Source organism: Oreochromis aureus, linkage group 13 (genome assembly GCF_013358895.1).
Source record: "Oreochromis aureus strain Israel breed Guangdong linkage group 13, ZZ_aureus, whole genome shotgun sequence".
Classification (NCBI taxonomy): domain Eukaryota; kingdom Metazoa; phylum Chordata; class Actinopteri; order Cichliformes; family Cichlidae; genus Oreochromis; species Oreochromis aureus.
The window spans coordinates 17,655,656-17,677,754 of NC_052954.1; the positions used below are offsets into that span (position 1 = coordinate 17,655,656).

Sequence of the window (22,099 nt, forward strand, 5' to 3'; positions counted from 1 at the left end):
TCACTTCTTTTCTAGAAGTAAAAGTTCTTTTTATGCTTTCATGCTTTAATCAGCTATCAGCAGTCCCACATGGGTACCATAGTGTGGGTATTAGAACTGCAGCCTTCAGAGGCCCCTATTAGGCTGATAAGATGAACCTCCGAGGACCAGTAGCTTATGCATCCAGCAGGTATGGGGCAATCAACTCGGCAAAATCTATCCTAGATACTAATATTTGCTTTGCTTTTTATCTTTTGGAGCTGGGCAGTAAATGTACACAACATAGAGTAACTGATTACTGTGGTGCGGTGGTGTATTGCGACTGTGATAATGAATGCTTTAAATTAACAATGTTTTCAATCACTGTAGCATAAGAACAACTACAGCTATGAATTAAACTTGTTGGATTTTAATTTAATCTCTTTGATTCTTTAATTTTTAATCTCTTTGATTACAAAGTTATACACGATAATTTATACTAAATAAGCATATTTTTCACAAAATACTGAGGACTAGAATGATAAAGATGCAGTGTACTTGCATAAAACAAGAATAAAATGCAACATATTAAATCTTTTTAAAATTATTTATATATGCACTGCTTTAAACGATGTGTCAAGCCAGCACACTCATTACAAAAGTATTTGAATGATGCTGCCTGCAAAGTCATTGAATGGGAAAGTTTTGGAGCCTCTTAATTATTATTAATCTTTTTTTTTTATAGGCCAAATTTTAGCTTGTAAAACAAACTCTCCGGGTGGTTGAATCCACCCAAGGATCATCTGAACAGTCCAATAATGTTTCAAGTGCTTCTTGTTACACATTTTTGCACCTGCAAAATTGGTTAGGTTGGTGTAGATTACCCTGAATGAGACTACAGTGAGTCGAACAGCAGGCTGTGCCCTGGACCCGGCCCAACACATGCCTGTCTAATGGCTGTGATATGTGAGTGGGACAGAACATGCGCCTCATTGATGAAGACGGGGAAGATTTTCCTCTGAGCAGGCATGGAATAGCCAGGTGGTCTGCCCTTGACATTTTTCATCTGTGAAAATTGGTTTGTGTGGGGTAAAAACCATGAGACAGAAAGAGAGAGACACACACACACACACACACACACACACACACATAGTGATCAAGTGGGAGAGGGAGACGAGAGAATTATGCTTTTCTTACTCCAAAGTTTGTGTTGTCCAAAACTAGCATAGGTGTATGGTAACCAGACTGGAAGAGGACAGATGAAGTGGTTTGGAATAAGGGCCTTGCTGCCAATGTTAGACTGCTGTTCTTCCATTAACACAGTACAGTAGCATGCCTGCCCACTGGATTAGTGAAAAGCACCATTGTATTTAACAATTAACTGGTTTATTCTTACCTTCATTTATCTGGGCAGGGTTTGTTCAGAACACATGGTCTTATGTAATATGTCACATTCTTGCAGCTATGCACAATCTGTCTTGTACTTCCCAGTCGTCTACTGCTGCTGGCTTCTGACAGCTTCAATTATGTGCTTCACCCAAGGACTGCTAAAATATAGAGGAGTTGCTATGGAAGAACATTAGTAATGGATTCATCTTGGTGTGTAGCCTATTGTGTTTAAATAATGTCCATTTATTAAAAAAGCGATCACACTTTTGATAATGCAAATGTACAAATGATTCACATTTTTTGAATTCAATGTTTAATTGTTTAATTTTTGGTTTACCTGTATACTTATTTAGCAAGATAGGTCTAAAAATGAAGCTTTACTATCAACTCCACTTAGTTTTACATACAGAAAAAGTCTACTTGCTTTTTATCTGGATGAGAGAAAACTAGATGACTGAAATTAGCTGGAATTGTGGTTTATTTTTTGCCATCTGATTGAAGTTCATTTCATTTTGATCTTGGACTGAAATAACCCTGAGAGCTGTCACTGTGTCCGTAACACTGATTACTGGAGAATAACCAGAATTTTTTATTGCAGTGACATCATTAAAGAGTCGTTATTCCCTTGCTTTTGACTTTGTGTCAGCGTTGTTCATTTTGATAAATGTGGATGGCCGTGAAAATAACCTTGTGAGGGCTGCTTAACATTTCAATAACAAAGCGCCCATAAAACACTACAGAAGGAAAACAGAAACATGCAGTCGCACACAGCACTGGGCAAGAAGCTATTGTATTGTTATTCCATTACACCAAAGCATCAGTCTAAGTTTGCTCACTTTATTAAATCACATTTCAAGCTTTGAGGTATCCGATGCATTTCACTGGCGTTTGTCACTTGTTCCAGCTCATTTATAAAAAGGACCCTCATGAACTATTTTTCTGTTGTACAGTAGGCTTGAGGCTCAAAGACAAGACTATAAATTAAAGGATTTTAGACAACTTTGATGATTTTTTTAAGTGGGAGACCTTTGTAAAAGTTTGGATATAATGACTGCTAAATGCTTACATAAATGCCAAGACCTGTTCTCGTGTAAGACAAAAATGTTATCATGCAATCATGGGAAAATCCTTTCCTATTTGTTGAAACTCATATCTGTCTATTTCCCAACAGAGGTGAAGCCTGATCCCTAACTGATGACCCTGGCCATTACTGAGACGATCAGAGAGGGCATGTGGATACACATGCACATAAACAAAAAGATGAAGAGATAGAGTTGAAGAGGAAAAATGGTCTCTGACTGTCTTTGCTTCACATACTTGGGAATGAATGTTGAAAGACAAGCAGATGGGTCGATAGACGCAGAACAAACACACACATACAGCAAATAGATCAAGTGACAGGAAAGTGTCTGACGTGACAACTACGGCTCATAAATCACAGCCGATGTTGCAGCAACAGCCTAAACACACAGCTCACATTTGGGTTCACATTACGAACAGCGACTCTTGGAACGACACCAAAGAGTAAAAGCCTCGTTACAACGCAGCAGCTCACCTGCAGGTTGTGAGTAAAACCGATGCATTTAAAGACGATCCGAGTCAATTCCAAAACATTCAACACACACGCCTAAATCAGTGTTTAAAAGGCTCCACGTATATTTATTCTGAATGCCTGAATATAGCCGGAATTGTGGTTGCTTTAAGCATTTCATTTTTCTTTATCTCTCCCACCAAAAGAAGTCTGCTAATAGTTGAGTCAGGTTTCACTGCCTGGAACTTGCTGAGCCTCTGTTGACTCTTCAAAACTAATAAAATCTCTTCTTTGAAGTGTTCCCATCTGATTGCCTCAAAAATGCACAGATCGAGTGGTAAAATGTCATGGGGGTAACGATTAGTCTCAACTTGGTCCAGCTCATAATCAAGTTAGTCAAACCAGTCAAAAGGAGTTTCCGTTTTTTTGAGTTAAGACTAAATGTTCCATGAATGTGCTTTGTCTGTGAAACTGAATTTTCTCTGTGGGATATATAATCTTAAAGCCAGTGCTCTTTTCACTTTTTCACTGTCTCTGGTGTTCTCCTCTCCTATTCTGTTATTCTAGTAGCTGACTACAAAGTTCTGAAAATACAAAATATGCTGAATGGGACACTGAAGGTGTCACTTGCGAATCCCAGTTGGAGGAATCGCATTTTTCCAGGTAGAAATGCAAACTGGATATGCGAGCATGCTCACGCTTACACACATGTACCAAATGTGTGAAATGTAGCACGGTGGTAGCAAGTTTACGCAAAATGCTGACAAGAGCCATCATTTATGGCTCTTTCACAATAACACACTGTTGGAGATGTGCTGCTACTTGTGTTTATAGTACATGTGTATGTGTGTCAAAAGATTCAGAGGAAATCTCCCATCACTCATAAAAAGAAAGGGCCTCAGCTGAAGTTTGAGTCTCCCTTTCTCCTCTCTGTCTCTTTACATTGGGTTCCATGACGGTGAGCTGGTCAAAGCTCCTTTACAAAGAGTCCGACTTGGTAAGCTGGAGCGAGTTGTTAAGGGTTTAAGGTCTGTGTGTGTCAGTGTCTAAGTGTGTAGCAGGTGGGCAAAGGATGAGAAACTAAGTAATTGTCTGTCTGACTGAATGAGTGAATGTACCTTCTGACTCCCCCTACGTCAGCCCTGACATCTAAAGGAGAAGCCTCCAGTGCCATAATGGTACAATAGTAGGAGAAGTTTTGATGGAAACAGACAAAGTAAAAAAACAAAAATCAAAAGAAAAATATTTGAAATAACAATTAAGTTGTGTAAGAAAGTTCCTAAGACGATGGCAATCACCTATGTACAGCATGTCTTTTTACCACTGCCCGGTGCGATGGGTATTTGCGGTTATAGCACTTTACTCTGTGGTGCTAAAATCTTCTAACATAATTTCATCACATTTCAGCAGCTATGTGCAATAGTACCCTCTGACAAAGTTGTTCCTCAACTTAGGCTCAGTGGAGTGACTGTGTGTACTGACTGAGGTCTGAGCTGAAGCAGAACTCGGTCAGATCTCATAAGCCTGATATTTCCTGGTGGCACTGACACTTATTGTGCAAACCCATACTAACACTCTCTGATTATTTCTCTTGTTTGGGTTTGTGTCTGCCTGTCTGGGGTTCGCTTTTCTTTTTCCATTGTGGTCTGTAGATGACTAACCTCTAAATATAGCGTGTTACCTACAGATTCTCCATATCAATAAGTAGAATTGTAGCCAAGGAACAAGTGAAAAATGTGTTCTTTTGTTGTGCAGGTAAATAGTCTGTTTTATGAAGATAAATTACAAGTTATTTTATTTTGTAAGCACTGGCAGCACAAAGAAGAGCGAGTCCCAAATCTGTCAGTTGTCCCTGAAGCCAGTGTGGCCCCAGGGTGTCTTTTGTCCCGTTTTCCTCCCATCACCTCCAATGGTTGTGGCAGAAGGCTGGAGGTTTCTTCCTGTTAAAAGCAAGTTTTTCCTTCCCTCTGTTGCCAAGTTCTTACCCAAAGGGGTTTGTTTGATTGTTGGGGATTTTTCTTTACTATTGTAGGGTGTTTCCTTACAATATAAAGCACCTTGAGGTGACTGCTGTTGTGATTTGGTGCGATATAAATAAAACTGTATTGGAAAAATTGGTCATTGTCAACAGAAGCTGAGTCAACAGGTCAAAGTTAAGTCTGAATATTTTCTCAGTAAAGATTATTACTTAAAATGATGCATGCAACCAAGCTGATAATTTTTTAATTCGTGACATTAAAACTTGAAGCGACAGTCAGTCATCCTTTGAGGTTATTTATTAGAAAAAAATTATTATTTATAAATGTACATTATCAATGTGTAATTGTGCCTTCTGTAGGATTCAGAATCCAACAAAGTTAGAGCCAATTCAAAGAAAGATTTATCAGTGCTGGCAAGCAGCAACTAAAACAGGCTAACAACAGTTAACAGTGGCAAAAACAGCAGCGCTTGCTGATAAAAAGTTCAGGATATCCTCAACAATTTAACTCAGTATCGCTGTCATCAGACAGACGTGAGCTCCACTGTCTCATCTACCTGCAGGGGACACTTTTCAAAAAGTTTTACAGCCTGCTCCAGAGTAAATTGATAGGGACGCTTCTCACCCGGCATGTCGACAGCCGAGGGGACTGACAGCCTCCACTCAGTTTGGTGAGTTTTTGAGGTGACTCAGGTGTAAAAATGTAAAATACCACAAAAATACTTCACTGACACATATTCATGTTTTATTCTTGATTTAACCTTGAATGTTGACATTGTTTAAATATGTTCAAATATAGTGTGTCCAAAAATTGTTTTTATACAAAAACAGTAGAAGAATTGGGAGTGGTAAAAAAAAAAATTCAGAATTCAGTTGACTGCAGTGTTCATTGTACTGACATCTAATGGCAAGATTTCACACACTGCATCTTTAAGTGTGAACTCGGAAAGCAAATAAAAAGTCTCACTGCAGGTTACCATTTTTTTTTTTTTTTTGCAGTTTAAAGAAATAATCAGGCTAATTGAAGCCATTTATGTGTGTGTGTCTGTTGGTGCATCTGTGTGAATGTGTATGTGTGAAAGAGAGAGAGAAAGAAAATTTATGTTGGACACTAATTTGTGTGTTTCACGTGTGTTTTGACAGTTCTGCAAGCTAATCCTTGTTGTCGCTTTACAAGAGTAGGTTGAGTGTGTGTGTGTATGTGTGTGAGCATGGTGAGGAGAAGCGGGTTATTCAAAACCTGTTACTGCACAGATAAAGTCTTCTCCACTGATATTATATTTACTTCTTGTTCACTGAAGTAACATATTTTGCAGAGGAGCATCTGCTGTGAGGTTTGAATCTGTCTACTTTGTGCTCATTTCAATGCATGAATACATTTTCGAAAGGTTACGGAAAATCTGATGAATTACCCATGCTGTACAGCACTGAAAAACATTCTGGTAGACTTTTGAGCTTTTCTTTGCTCAGCTGACTTGAGTATAAGTGACGTAACTCAGTACTGAACTTGGTTTGTTAAAGACACTCCCTGCACTTTCTGTTGCTTGTGTGCAGAGAAAGACATGCAAAATGCTGGCATGTCTGTTGTCTTTTACATCATCTCCTCCATCTTCTTGTGTGGTTCGGTATTCAAACTCTGCTTGGAGGGAATATCTGGGCGGCTGGCCACCTCACTCACTCTCAAGCCTTTCCTCTTTAGAATCACTGTGACACACACACATACACACACACACAACCATCCATACCCACTACCACCATCTCCAAACACACAGGCATACTCACACAATTGCCGAGACACTCTTTTCAAACCATGCTAAATCTTTCGGCCTAACAATGCAAGCTGGACCTAATCTTATAACCTCCGTCCAATCAGAAGGCTGGAAACTGAAGAGTGGAATTGATTGGCCGGTGGCCACAGGGGCCAGTTAGGGGAAGGAGAACAAGAGGAGACAACCATTGTTGATTGATTACCATGAAAGACACTTTTGTTACTGACTTGAAGGTAGGACACTGTGCTTGCATCGAGAGGAAACACTAGCAGGCCTAAAATAGGTCACCAGTGCGCTAACGTGCATACAAGATACTTTACCAAGATAGTGAGGTATGCACAAGACAGTCCCACCACCCCTTCTTAAAAGAGTAAGGTCCACAGATCATTAGCTGTGAGCTACGTTGATTAGTTGTGGTGCAAAGGTTAGCAGTCAGTACAGCATGTTGAAGGATGAAAGTATTACTGCTGGGAAAGACACAGTGAGTCAAATAAGTCTTGGCTGTGAGGTTATGAAAACAAAATAAGTGCTTTATGCTCACTCAACAATGCTTTTATTTATAATTTTCCTTCAAAAATGGCTACATCAGCTAACAACCATCTTATCTTTCTTCATTTGAAGGTTATGCAAACTGCAGATTTTGTTCGCTCTGTTGGCAGCTTTTCCAATCCACCAAAAAAAGTATCCGCACACACTAAGGGCGTACAAACAGGGATTTGAAGTGCAGCTCAGCATGATAAAGTTGAAACACATTCAACTCCATTGTCGAGTAAAAAACGATTTGATGGTGCAGTAATCTTCTTCAGTCCCCCGGGTTTGGAAATAAGTGAATGTTTGGTCATGATACTATAAAACTCTACGGGCTCTTGGATAATGTGGACTTATTTTATTGATGTGCTTGGTTAACTGTTATTAAAACATGATTTTCTCTATTTCATATCATCTTATTGAATTAGATTTTACGGACTCACTGCTGTTTCTGGAATTTTATCTTCCACCCTACAGGCGCAGAACAATACTGTTCCTGATTCCCATCCAAGTACACCACCAGCTGTTTGCATAACACACATGCACGCACTTTCTCAGTCCCCTTGTTTGTACTGCCACATACAGTCTTGTTTACTTCGTCTTAGTCTCTCCACAATCCAGCTGCGGGATGATCTATATGGTGTCTTCACAAACCACATATATCTTGATATAGTACAGCAAACAGTCACTTTAAAATCATTTGTATTGGCCTGCATTTACAGTCTATTCACATGAGGAAAAGCATTAATGCGTGACGCAGATCAAATAGCAAATGCAGGAACACCCTCCAAGTGAGCCACTGATCCCACATCCTGTTCACAATGCTACAGGCTTTTGAATCTGAATGTGACCCTTCTAGGGAGTTTGCTCCAAAGATGAAGGCCCTCACTGTGTCAGTGGCACTGATAGAAAGAGACAGATATGCAGCGTGCCTCTTTTCACAGCCAACATACACATTAGCATAACTCCCTTGGCGCGGATAAACCACCTAGCCACCTGTAGCTGCACAACTCAGTAACCTCACTTCTCCCATGCTGGTGCCCTTTCCCCCCTTGACTTCATTCATATTCTCCTCCTGCATCTCACACATTTACAGTTATGCATGTGAATGCGTGCGCTTGTAAGTTTTCTCACTGCTGATGCCAACCAAAGCTGCTGCCAGACTGTTTTGAGCTAATGAAGTGAGCGTGCTTGAATTGCAAGCACACATCCTTTGTTACATGTGGAGCAATCTGCAGGGAGCTTGTAGAGTCTGTCTCTCCCAAGTAAATGGAAGTGGGCTAAAGAGTTTAGAAATCCACCACAAAAGCAACATGACTAAGAGGATGGCAGTGTCTTCTGGATGTGTTTCCAACTAAAGAATCGTGTGCATATTCGAGAGATCAATATAAAAATGCAGCTGTAGAAACTTGCCACAGGCTGCTCTCTCTTTCTCTCCTGTTAAGCTCTTCTGGAGGAGGGCTTTTGGTGAAAATAAGGGGCAGAAGGAGTGTCCTGAGGGCCAGTGGGAGCCTCCCCCTGGGGTTGTGATTGGCTGGAGCTGTTCTGAGTGAGTCCAGGGGAGGCCAGTAGGAAGGTGAATGGTCTGGACGCCTGCTAGGGGGCAGGCAGCAGACGAGAGCAGCTACCACTGCCTCTTAAAACCTAGGTACTCCTCATTACCGACTGATAGACAGAGAGCAGGAGAGGGCTGGAGGCAGTTCTAAGAGAGCACCAGGGAAAGAAAGTGAGAAACTGTGAACAGGGAAAGTTAGGAAAAGTAAGAAGTCCTACTTGTAAGCTCACTCTTCCCTGACTGCTGCCTCCCCACTCCACTACCTGAGGCACATACACACACACACACAGGGAGGTGTTTCAGGGAGGCTTAGAGGGTCGACTCTCCAGGGAAGAAGGGAATTAAACACTTTTGTTTTCAATCCGCTGCGTTCATACTCAGGAGAAAAAAAGGGATTACAGCTTTTACGCCTGCCCCCCCTTGTTTCTCTCTTCTCCTTGCATTTTGTCTTCACTGAGTTACTTTGGAGACTTTGGATATAACCTTCTTGAATTGTTGGTCTGAACTCGTAGAGGCATGGCAAACGGACAAAAGAGCCCCAGGTGGGCATTAACCCAGGGCTCCTTCAGCTTGGCACTGGGCCTGTCGCCCTTCTCCCTCCTCCTCCTCCTTACCGTCTCGGCCGCAGATGAGTATGACTACTACAGCTGGCAGTCGGACAACTTCCACAATGGCCGCTTCTACACCAAGCAGCCCCAGTGTGTGGACATACCAGCTGACCTGCGCCTGTGCCACAATGTGGGCTACAAGAAGATGAGGCTGCCCAACCTCCTGGACCATGAGACCATGCCCGAAGTTAAGCAGCAGGCAGGCAGTTGGGTGCCCCTCCTGGCCAAGCGGTGCCATGCTGATACGCAGGTCTTCCTGTGCTCACTGTTTGCACCGGTGTGCCTAGACAGGCCCATCTACCCTTGCCGCTCACTGTGCGAGGCTGTCAGGGACAGCTGTGCTCCGGTGATGGAGACCTACGGCTTTCCCTGGCCGGAGATGCTGACCTGCGACAAGTTCCCCATTGATAACGACCTGTGCATCCCCATGCAGTTCACCGGGAACCACGCGACCCAGCCACCAGGTAGGCCACCTTCACTCATGCACGCTCATGCAAAATACAGTGAAGAGAAATGTCAATGAAATCATAACCAATTTTAATTTGCATAACTACTGAAGAGGCTACTGGTTAAAATTACAGCTTTTCCAGCAGCAAAAAGATAATCTGGTGCTTTCCACAAAATGTAAATATAATGTTTTAGCAATCTCTTTAAAAAGATTTAAAAATGTAATAAATACTCATTTAATAAATCTTTGAGATTTTTTTATTTAAAAAACCAGTGATTAAATATTCTGTCCTGGTATATTTAATAAAATCTAGTTGAAAATAAGAGATATGTGAATGCACATGTGTTTTAAATTCGACAGAAGGAAAAGTTGCCACGAAAAATATGTTGTGTTTTGCAGACACAGGCGCTGAGATGAAAAACTCAGCAGAAAGTAAACGAGGAGACAAAGTTCTGAATTTTTCATTGTTTTCATAATATTACTTTAGCAAATGATCGTTCAAGTCCTTGCAATCAGATACACTGAGAGTCTGTAAACTGTGAGGATGAGAGAATCAGACGGCTTCCATGCATTTCCATAATGACAGACAAGAGATTAAGTGGAAAACTAGCCAAAGGAGGTCAGTGAAAGAGACAGGAGCAGGAAGATGCTACAGGGAAAAGTTCTAAGTGGACAGTTGAGGATGGCTCTGGCCATCTACATATGCCTCAGGGAGGTACGGAGACAGACCAACACAGCCAGGAGACTTGGAGACTCCAGCAGCCAGATCGCGCATTGAGTTAAGATAGATGGACTGCAGGGGTATTAACTGAAAGTTACACAGAGGCACATGCATGGACACACACCCTTATCAGTAGTCATCCATCTACAGCTAAACAGTCAGTCAAAGAGTGAATGAATCATGTTTTATTTCATGGTTTGCACAGAGTCAAATTACCAAATTAACCTTAGCTGGATGAAACAAAAGGACAAATCTTTATCAAGGGTTTCTGAGAGTGATTTGATTCACAAAAATAGGAAAATATATTATTCTTCACAAGCAATAAGTAAGAGTATCAATAGTGAATAGTGGGACTGAGTGGGAACTAAATCCAAAGAGGTGTGCAAATGCCTGTGTGTATGTGTGTGTGTGTATGTGTGTGAGAAGCACAACTACTTAAGCAGCCTCTTCACAAAAGCAGTCAGCGCTGAGAGGGAGAGAGAGGGAGTTGATGAGAGTCTTTAGACAGTGGAGGGGGACAGTCCCCACTGTGTCCCAGTCTGCTCAGCCATTGTTGGGTCTGGCAGCCAGCAGGCCAATTAGCTAGAAGGCCAATTACTGAGTTCCCACTAATTAGTCGACATGACAGGACAAGAGACGCAGGCAGAGAATGGGAATCGCTAAAGTCTGATTGTCCCTGAGAGAGCAGAATGAAGAGGAGTGAAAGGAGAGGGAAGCAGGAGAGTAAAGACAGGCACACAGCGGATAAAAGAGGAGAAAAGCTGCTTCCTGCAGCATAAGAAGTGTTTGCCTCTGCTTTCAATGAGAACCTGAAGAAAACGGTTTAGATCCGGTTTAGAAAACGGTGCAGATCTTTTAACTATTCCTAGAATTAGATCTAAGTGTGCTGAAGGTGCTTTCAGTTACTGTGGGTGTGTGTGGGGGGATGGTGGTGGGGGCAGCTGCCTGTTGAGCCAAAGTCAATTAAAACCGTGTCCAAAATCAAAACCCTCTTTAAATCTTTTTTTTTTTTTTTACAACCTAATTTATCTTTTATCTTAAGGACACTGAGTTTGTACGTACTGAAAAATGCTATTTAAATAAAATGGCCATTGCCATATTGCTCACATTACTTCACGATTTGCTTTCAACCGTTTAATCTCATTTTTCATCTTCTTTCGTTTATGGTGAAAAGGTCTTTTTTGACTTGAAATGTCCTTTCTGTTACTTGAGCTGTTCTTTGACAGATTAACACATTTCCTAAAGCGCTGAAAACCAATCATTACAAAAACATTGTCAGTCAGTTGTGTGACATATCTTTCCTTTTTATCAATAATGGTCACAGCATACTGACATCTAACTATCTAATCTGATTTGCAAAAAGCAGTGGGAAAAAGACCAGTGGAAGATTCTTGGGTGAATTAATGCAGTTCTGACTTTTTCCATTAGGGAAAATGGCCGTTCTGTTTTTGTAGGACTCGTATCAACTATGTGACATTTTGGCTTTGCGGAGTTATAATTCGTTCTTCTACATGCTCTTTGAGAAGGAGGCGGCTTGACGTTCATCTGCCACCTCCCCAAACAGGCGACTGTTTCTTGATCCCATCTATTCAAATAATGATCAGAGGAAATAAGGATTTTTAGTGTTAGGAAATTTGACATACAAAGAACAAGAGAAAAAATATGCTGATTTCAATTTTTAAAGAATAAAATGACACTCAAAATCAAAAATGAAGTAACGGTAAAGTTACATTTGGGTGTGTGCTTTTTTAGGCGTGTGCATGTGTGTGTATTCATGTGAGCGTTTCAAACTAAGAGTGAACCCATATCACTTCTAGCCCGGAGGCTCAGCCACTGACATTTCGCTAAGAACCAGAGATTCTCAGATGTGCCGATGAGGCCATCCCGAGGACAAGCTTTTGGCTTCTAATTCTGCACGGATGCACGCCCACACACACACACACACACACACACACACACACACACACACACACACACACACACACACACACACACACACACACACATGAAAACACAGCCAGCAATAATAAAAAGGAATTTCAGCTAAGAGCTCTTAGAAGTGAGTTTCCCGGGAAGCTTCTATGTCACTGGAGGACACTGACGATTTTCAGTACACGGGATCGCATGAAGCATCTTGTGGTAATCCAGGTGAATCTTTGGGAGTTGGATCAATCACAAGAATTAGTATAGCTTTACTCGCTGGTCTCCCAGTCCGGGAGGCCCCAATGCTATCTGAGCTATTCTGCAATTACATGATATAGCACGGTTCGAGGACTCCTGTGGAAACTAAAAGTAAAGAGCAAGATTCACTTTCCACCTCTGTGTCACAGCCAAAACTGGCAGAAACTCACCACCACCTGAGCTCAGGTTTTGTGCTGGCACTTCTGCCTTTACGTGCATGTGTGTGTGTGTGTGTGTGAAGAGCCCAAGGGGTGTGATTATGTGAAATACAAGTCTGTATATTATACCACAAGACAAGCTGACTGCTGACAAAAGAGGGCCCAGGCATCCCGGGAGCGGAAAAGGCCAGCCGAGCTCAGTCTGTCAGACAGGGAACAATTAATGCCACACCAACAACTACACCTCATTGTTTTAATGATGCCACTTTTAGCTGCTGTCAGCATCTGTAAATCAGTAGGTATGATTAGCACAGACTGGATTCTGCTTTTGTTTTTTTTAAAGGCCCTATTCTTAACTTAGTTTGCATGTTTGCACCAGAAATGAATGCTCAAGATATGTGCATGTCAGTGAAATTGCATGGTAGGAAAGGTCTGTCCTTGCTGAAATCTGTGATGAAATGTGACTAGTATGATATACAACCACATTAAAGGAGACAGGCAGCACTGTCAGGACCCCAGCAGCACAACAGGCACTGCTCATATGAACTTGGTTACTATATGAAAAGGAAAATATGATCCAATGCTCTGGGTATGGAGGGTTGCCGAGGCGTTTTGAGGATGTATTTTCTCTTCTGTGTAGGCTTCCTACAGATGCAAGGAGCATGCTGTGTTTTAGGGGCCCCGTGGGTTCCCTGAGCCATGCTTTAGTCCTCCTCCGTCCTTCTGCGGCCTCGCATTTCAACAGATGTTTGGCTCTCCGATGTAAATCACGCTGAATTTCATCTCCGGGATAGTGCCATTTTATGTCATAAGTGCTGCTGCTCATAACTTAAAAGACTCAAATGAGGCATGAGATAGCGACCGGCGCACACTTTAAATGGAGCATTCTTCCTATAAAAGTCGCTGTGAAGCTCGGGCAACAAGCAATAAGGTACAAGAAATGTCAGAGAACCAGATGACGGTGCTGTTAGATGTGGTCGTGAGATGTGTGAAGACATGTGTTTGTGTTTATTCAAAAGTGCGCATAAGAGAAAGAGGCAGTGGCGGCATGTAACCTCTTGCGTTTTTACCCAACTACAAAAATGATTCCAAGCAAATCAGTCAAACGAAACAAACATAAAATATGATTTGCAGTGTTTGTGATTTCAGCTGCATGTTTAAAGTAAGTTAATTAGGTTGTTTAACATCATGTGATGACAAGCGGTGTCTATTAGGAATTCACTGTGAACGGGCACGATGATTTGTGTTGTTACCCAATAAATTTCATGCCAGAAAGCAATTTCCTAAGCTAAGTAAAACAAAATAAGAATGACTATGTCATTAAAGAAAACAGATATTCCTTTGCATTGGTACACGGTGCCACTGCTTTGTATTCCAAATTTATTTTGCAAATGAGTTTTCACGTTCATAAGTTTAATAGGTTTTTCTTGGAGATTTCTTTATAGACAAAAGACACTGCAGAAAGACTGAAATGTTATTAACCTCGGAGCTATGAGTAAGTGAAGTTTTGGAGAAGTTTCCCCCTCTTGCTGTGCACCATTTCCACCCTGGCTTGCTGTTTAAAGATTAACAGCAGGGCCTTCCACAAGACCTCCTCCCTACTCACCCCGTTCCCATTATCCCTTTCCTCTTATCCTCAATCATCAACTCCCAACCTCCTCGTCCTCCACAGGTTCTGTAAGCTCTGTAAGACACTAACATTTGTCATAATAAATTGGAACATTAAAATTTCTGTAATTAAGTTTATAACCCAGTAGGTAAATGCCAAAAGTAGCACACAAGAGGTGGTCAAGTCCAAAGTCAACCAGAGTGAGAGCAAGATTTTCACAATTTAATCGCATGGTAAAAAATTCTTCAGCTGCTTTGAGATGATGGCAAAAAATATATTAATGAGCTCAAAGTCAAAATATTTACTGAGCAGAAATGTGTCCAGGAAAAAAAGTACCAAGCCACGCAGCAGTGATTCCCATCAGAACATGACGGTGATTCCCTCGACAGAGACCGACGATGAGGGCAGTCGTCCCTTAAGTGATTTCTAAGCGCCATCCAAATGCTGGTTTTCGGTCCAAGCTCAACTAAGTTTCATGGAGGGACTGCTTTCTCCTGACACATGCTCTGGCATCAGCACAACCGGGCCTTCTGCCAAAATACCACCCCTGTGAAACCAGAATGAATTACCGCCGAGTCTGAATAAGGCCGAACGGCTTCAAGGGAACCATTCAAGACGGACAAATCCAGAGAAGTTTTGTTGTCTCTTGTTCTGTGTGTGTGTGTGTGTGTGCCTGTGTGTGTGTGTGTGTGTTTCCATGCTTCTGTCCCAGTCTTCATGTCAGCACCAAACAATTAGAAGCCTGACCTTGCAGGCCTCACAGGTCTCCTGCCTATGAAAGCATGGGAACCCTCAGAGGAGAAAAAACTGGCAGTTACTCTACAAGAACATGGTTCAGCTACCTCCAACACACACATATGCAGACACACACATGCATACACTCAGTGGTGGTTAGGGGGTTCACCTCCCCATGACCCAAGCAGCGAAGCATGTTAAACTTTGACCCATCTCATTATCTGGCCAGACGCTAAGGTTTGGGCTGAGGTGATAACCTCTGAACCCTGACTTTTAACCCAGGGCCTGCACAGTGCAAGGAGAGGCGTGTCTTTTTGCATAGGTGTGTTTCTGGAAAGTGGGAGACACAGAAGGAAAGAGAAAGCACAGGGAACTCAGGGGGTGGGGGAATAACATATTTTGGATCTTGCAATGAGGGCATGTCAGAAAAACTAAACTCTCCTATAAGCAGTCATCTCGAAAAAAACACTGCTAACTCAGCAAAAGTTCTGCACTGTTTTCCCTTCATGTTGTCAAATTTATCCCCTAGGTGTATAGGTATGTTGTCAGGGCAAGGCTTCTATACCACATCCTTCTCTCTGTGGCCCTTTCTAATATTATACTTTAATTTTTTTTTGCTCACTTGGCGTGCGCCTCTGTTTGGTGGATGAGTGGCCTGATATTAGATGTGTACAGCTGGAAATACTCTGGAAATACGTGGAATTGAAGCAGTAATTGTTTTGATAAAGTTTCATATTGAGGGGAAAGTTACAAGGTGGTGTGTGTTTGTTTATGTGTGTGTCAGAGGAGTCTTTGACGTTTTATAAGTCCTATTAATTGAATGGCGAGGCCTTATTTGTCCATTTCAGCTATATACATATAAAAACATGGAAACATGCAAAAAAATACATAAAAAGGATTTTATGCAGGGCCTGTATTTCTTCCCTCATGTACTCTGTCTCAACTGTGTGGGCAGACAACAACAACAACAATCACAAAGTCCCATATCAAAGTTAGACAGGCCAAACACGCTCTTGAGTAAAGCATGCATGACCGTAAATTTTGAGTTAAAAATAAACTGAACTTGTTGCTTTGGTTTCCCCCTCGCTCTTTCACAATGTGCGGTTGCTGTGTGGCCTAAGTGATGGCTGCGTCTGTGTACTGAATCACTTTTCACCATGTTCAGCAGCTCCCGCCGCACCGTTTACCTTGAGACCACGCCTGCGCCACCAAAATATACAACGGGCCAGAATAAAAACATTTTCTCCGGTGTAATTGCAGGGCAAACATCAGTCAGCCTGCTGGACTCTGCGTTCACTCAGCAGCAAATCGCCTCTGACAAGAGGAGAGGGGGGCTGCAAATAAGTGCCTCAGAAGTGCTCAGGGCTTAATGATTTCATACTGACACAACTTTGGTTTTGCTGACTGCACTTGACCTCAACGCTGCCGTTAGATATGAGCTAATCTGGTTTTAAAAGCACCAAATGAAACGAGATTGAATATAGGTGACGACAAATTCTTCTTCTTTTTTTGTCCCCTCAGTGTCAAAGGTGTGCCCACCGTGTGACAATGAGCTGAAGAAAGACAACATCATGGAGCATTACTGTGCAAGTGACTTTGGTAAGTAGCAAAAAACTGAAAAACATAATACTTGACTATGGATACAAATGCTCACTAACACACAGCAGGGTCATGCAAACCTTTTTACCTATCTGCAGTCTGGTAAACTTAAAAAAAGTGAGTTTGTGAGAGACTGACAACACAGCAGAAAAGTGCAATTGCTTTGTGTACAACAGTCAGCCAAGTACAAGAGTGCGAGCAAAACATTTCACCACGGGCTTGATTTGGATTTACAAGTCTGTTTCATGAGGTAATAATAAAATCTGTTTTTTAATATTGTGTTGAAAAGCTGTAATAACAAACTTAAAAGTCAAAGCACTGTGTCCTTAAAAACTCCCATCAACATAAATGGCATGGACATAAATTTGTGACAATGTAAAAAGCTGCGTATTCTCAAAAAGCAAAATCACCTAACACGAAAGCTTAACTTTGAGCTGTCAGTGGTTACATAATATGAAGATTAACTGGTTTTTATGCTATTTTCCTTTGCTTATGAATTAAAAAGCACATGAAACCACACAGAGAATCTCATCTGCACATCCCTGTTTCTCACTTCTGATCCTCCTTTCGGTTAAATCTTTATTGCAGCCGTTTCGCGTTAATTTCCCTGCTAGAATTGACTTTTTCTTCACATGAACTGATAAATGACTTCATTTCTTAGCTCCAATTCCAAACTTTCCACTTTCCAGCCTTCCTGTTTCACAATAGTAATGACCTTAAGACGATGCCAAGGTATAATTATATAATTATTCCGTTATTTGAGTTCATCACGGCAGCTGAATTGTTTACAGTGTTTACAGTTAATGATAAACTGCTGTCTATTTGCTCTGGTCCAAACACGTTAAGCACCAAATGAGGAATGGTGACAAAAAGTTGTGAAATTACAAAAGGATGTGTGGCCAGGATCATTTTTTCTCTGCATATTTCATGTTTCCCGCAGAGGAGATGTCTGCAGTATAAAACAGTTTTATAAAATAACCGCATGTACAAAAGAGCCAGAATATACAGAGCATGACCCATAATAAATGATAAAACCACATCCAACAACAACAAAACACGTCTGTGCGCACCTTCCTGACTCTCTGAGCCAAAGCCAAAATGCAGACTCGTCTCCTGTAATTCATGGTGACGTTACCAAATCAGGGATATTTATTTGTCTGATTAATTGCAGGATTATATATCTCAATCTTTTAACATGAGGTTGCTTCAGGGATCAGAAAGCAAAACACAGATTCTTTCTGTTCATTAATATGAAACATGATTGCAGGTTAAATTAGATAGCCGCAGATAGACGTTTTATTGGCTCAGCATTTATGTGGCTGGAGGACACAAGCGAATGCGTCGAAAAGATAAGTGTGACATATGGATTTGGAGATCAAGGAAGGAACGACTCTACAATGTTATTCTTTAGTGCAAGAGCTTGAGCTCATACCTCATGAATGCTGCTACCTATTCATCTTTGGACACTGTTCACCCTCGGAGAGTTTTTGCTACGCTCTGCTTTTCACGGGCGATCTCCTGACATTCCTTGCTGTGCTATCCAGCTGCTGTACAAACGACAAGAGTCTTGTCTAGCCGACACCTTGTTGTTAGAGTAGATTGCTTGCTTTAGCTTGAAGAAAACCTGTTTCTCCTCAAAACGACGGCACACTCCTCACTCCCTCTCTTTCCAGCTGCTTCTACCTCTACGCCCTCCTCTGCTCACTTTAAAGAGAGCGACTTTGTATAAAGACGTGGGCACAGCTTGTCACAAAGATGCTGGCCAGGCAGCACAGAGGGCCCCACTGCATCACTTATGACTAAATATGACTGATTACGGGTGGGCATTTAAAGTGAAGCAGAGGGAGATGAATTATCCTCCGTACCTTTACTGAACACACGCCGTACATACACATGAATGCGGTCCTTCACGAAAACACACACGGCTCAGGCATGTAGGCAGGCAAATACAGCGCATAAACACACTCGCGGCAAAGGAGCTGGATGTGAAACAGGATGTGAACAAGGGGCAACTCAATGCACACATTCCTTTTTGAACACGCTATCACTTCACATGTACTGTATACCTATCTGAGTGTACCGAGGGATGTTTATGCAACCATAGACAAGCAGGCGAGAAGTGAAATGGCGATCTTCCAGCAGGCCGGGGTACATAGCGATGCTTCATACCGACCCCACGCCTTTGCCCGACCCGTGATTAATTTCACCTGTCAAAATTCTCACCCTGAGAATTCCTCTTTTGAATGTTTTGCAGTTCAATTTTAATCTCTCGCATATAAAAATATGAACTTATAAACAGAAGGTGCAATGGGAGATACAAGTCACGACTTCATTAGGCTGATAAACTTTGAGTTTGCTGTAACCAGATCCTGCATGTAATAAAAACTGTGCACAGAGGTTCTCTGTTCATTATATGTTTTGCCTAAAAATACACAGCTGGTCACAAAACACTGCACTGCAAGCATGTAAACAATGACACGGGCGGGGCAGAATGACAACAGATGATAATGATTCCATGTAGCAATATTAATCTTATGCTGCAAGCAGTTTTTTAGACTTATGGATGTTGCCCTGAACCTGACTACAAATCTGACTTTGTCTGAGACTTGAAAGCAAAATCATTTAAGATGATTTTTGCTCAGGAATAGCCCAACAACAACAAAGAGAAGACTTGTGATTTATATTGCCAAAATATGTACACCAAATTCCAAAAAGATGTTGGACTGTGGAGTTTTTCCCGAGTCAGACATTCACAAGGATGCAGTTTTTGCACACTGCTCGGGAAAGTCTAAATGATGATACTCGGGGGAGGTGTAAAATAGCTACTGCTTTAGAACAGTACAGAGCTCAGTACTAGACTTCCAGAAGTTAAAAAAAAAATACCACAGCTGCTTAAATAAGAGTGAAACACTGGGATCAGAGTGACACATTAAGAGCTTTAGGGTTTTAGTGAATAAAAGTAAATTTAAATATCTTCTTCTCTTCTCCTTTAGTCCTAAAGATGAAAATCAAGGAGGTGAAAAAGGAAAAGGGTGACCGGAAGCTGATTGCAGCACAAAAGAAGAAGAAAGTTCTGAAGCAGGGCGTGCTGAGGAAGAAGGACCTGAAGAAGCTGACCTTGTACATTAAGAATGGTGCCAACTGTCCGTGCTCCCAGCTGGACAGCCTGGGCTCCAACTTCCTCATCATGGGCCGCAAAGTGGACCAACAACTGCTTCTCACGTCCATTCACAAGTGGGACAAGAAGAGCAAGGAGCTCAAGGTCGCCATCAAATACATGAAGTCCCATCAGTGCCCCACCTACCACACCGTCTTCCAGTGATGTGCTTCACTGCAGTGTTTGCTGAACTTTCTACAACTTTGCTTTTCAGATTCAACCTTTGTTTCACTTAGATTATAGCAGTTATTTCACTAATGCATCCCTGAGTCATGGATCCTATAAAATCTTTTACCAGCCCCGAAGCTAAACATGAATCAGGTTGTTGTCTTTTTCTCCTTTGATGTTAGAGATCATTATTATTATTATTGGAGAGAAGAAAACTGCTTTTTAAATAAGTCGAGTCCCCCCCTTCCATCAAAAAAAACCAATTAGCATGATTTCATATTGATTCACACCCTGGAATCTAATGTACTCTTCATTAATATGCTTGCCTATTCTGATATTATAGAATCACTTAAATCATATCCTAAAGCAATCTTCTTAGACATCAGCATTAAGAAATGGAAATTTAACTACTGGAAAGACGCTGTAGTGAAATGAAAATTATGGGAAGGTTTGTTTCTGTGCAAAAAGTGCTGAGAGCAATGAGAGAGTGAACGTATGTGGGTTGTGTGATGTACCAGTGCACACGCTGGCACAGTGCTCCAAGGAACAACATCAAAGCACAGAAATATTGATGATCCACTTAACTGCATGTTGTAAAAAGTAGGTAATTCAGACCAATACTAAATGCTTAGAAAACTGGGATTTGTTTTTTTTTTTCTTTTCCATGCTGGGAACGAAGACTGATGGAATGAGACAGACTGACTGATGCTTCCACTGACTTTGTACAGAACCATTTTTGTGGCCTGAAAGAGGGAAACTTGAATATTTTTTACTTTTTAATTTTGAAAGAGAATAAAGTTAGGGCAGTGAAGGCATCGTCTGGAAAACAAGTGGAGAATAAAAGAGAAAGAAAGAGAGAGAGACTCTGGACACAACCAACAATGTTGGATTCATAAGTCTCTTGTACTCGCTATTTTTCACTATCAGTCTTCAAATGTTTCTTTGCTTGTACTTTTTAAAAAAAAAATTTGCTTCAGTTAAACATCTATGGTATGAAAACAAAAAATCATACACAAAGAGCACCTGAATACACTGTTGCTGTAACAATGAGAGATTTTTTTTCTAACCTATTAACCTGTAAGTAGTTCTGTTACTGAAATAGATCTTTGTTTTACAGAAAAAGTTAATGAATAAAATATATTTTAAATTTTTATAAAGAACACCTGCTTGAAATGTCATGTTTCACATTTATTACCAATAAACCACAAAGTGTATATTCATGCCTAAAAAATTTATTTTCAGACTATCATCTGCATAAAATGTTCGACTGGTTTTTAAAAAAAAAGCACATAAGTAACTAACACACTTGAATGAGGATGCTCAGTAGTTTACGACTTCATTTATTTTTAACATTTTTCATATTAAACAGATACTTTTCAATTAGATGCAATGAAAATTGGACAAATAGAAAAGGAAACTACTCTGATTTACACTTTTTAAATTTTTTAATCTACCACACCAACTGTCAAAGCATAAAATAAAGTTGACAAGTTGAAAATGTCTTGGTCTGATGTTTCTCAATGTTCACTGTTCTAGCCAGAGCCGCATAGATTTAAAACAGAAATTCAAAGATTTCTCCACAAATAGTGACGTAGCTACTGCAGGATTGTGATTTAACTGCAAAATAGCTGTAAAAACACTGCAAATATTCAACAATCTGCCTGAGATTGATTACAGTCAGTCCCAGATCCAACCACAATTATTTGGAGATAGGTTTCCTCCCACCAGGCAACTCGAAATTACTGTGTGACTGAAAGTGGTCATCCAGAGTTTGTATTAAGTTTTGGAATTGGTCTCTGAAAGTTAAAAAAACAAAACAAAACAGGGCAGCCACCAATTTTTCCAAGTCACAAGGAGGTTCTCATCCTATTTTTACTATAGTGTGACTGAGCTATTAGTATATCTCTTAATACAACTGATTCACAATCTCAGTTATACATCATTTAAAACAAGTGAGTCAAAAATAAGCAAATCTGTACAGTTTTTGTGAATGGGGGTATTGGCCAC

The 22,099-nt window shown here is 41.0% G+C and overlaps 1 protein-coding gene across 1 annotated transcript; it reads left to right on the forward strand.

Moving 5' to 3' along the window:
* Window positions 1-8,781: 8,781 nt before the first annotated feature.
* sfrp5 (secreted frizzled-related protein 5) lies at window positions 8,782-21,312 on the forward strand. Its single transcript, XM_031737157.2, has 3 exons — window positions 8,782-9,780; window positions 16,690-16,767; window positions 19,761-21,312. The coding sequence occupies exons 1-3, from the start codon at window positions 9,225-9,227 to the stop codon at window positions 20,087-20,089; spliced, it is 963 nt and encodes a 320-aa protein (XP_031593017.1). The 5' UTR covers window positions 8,782-9,224; the 3' UTR covers window positions 20,090-21,312.
* Window positions 21,313-22,099: the final 787 nt, after the last annotated feature.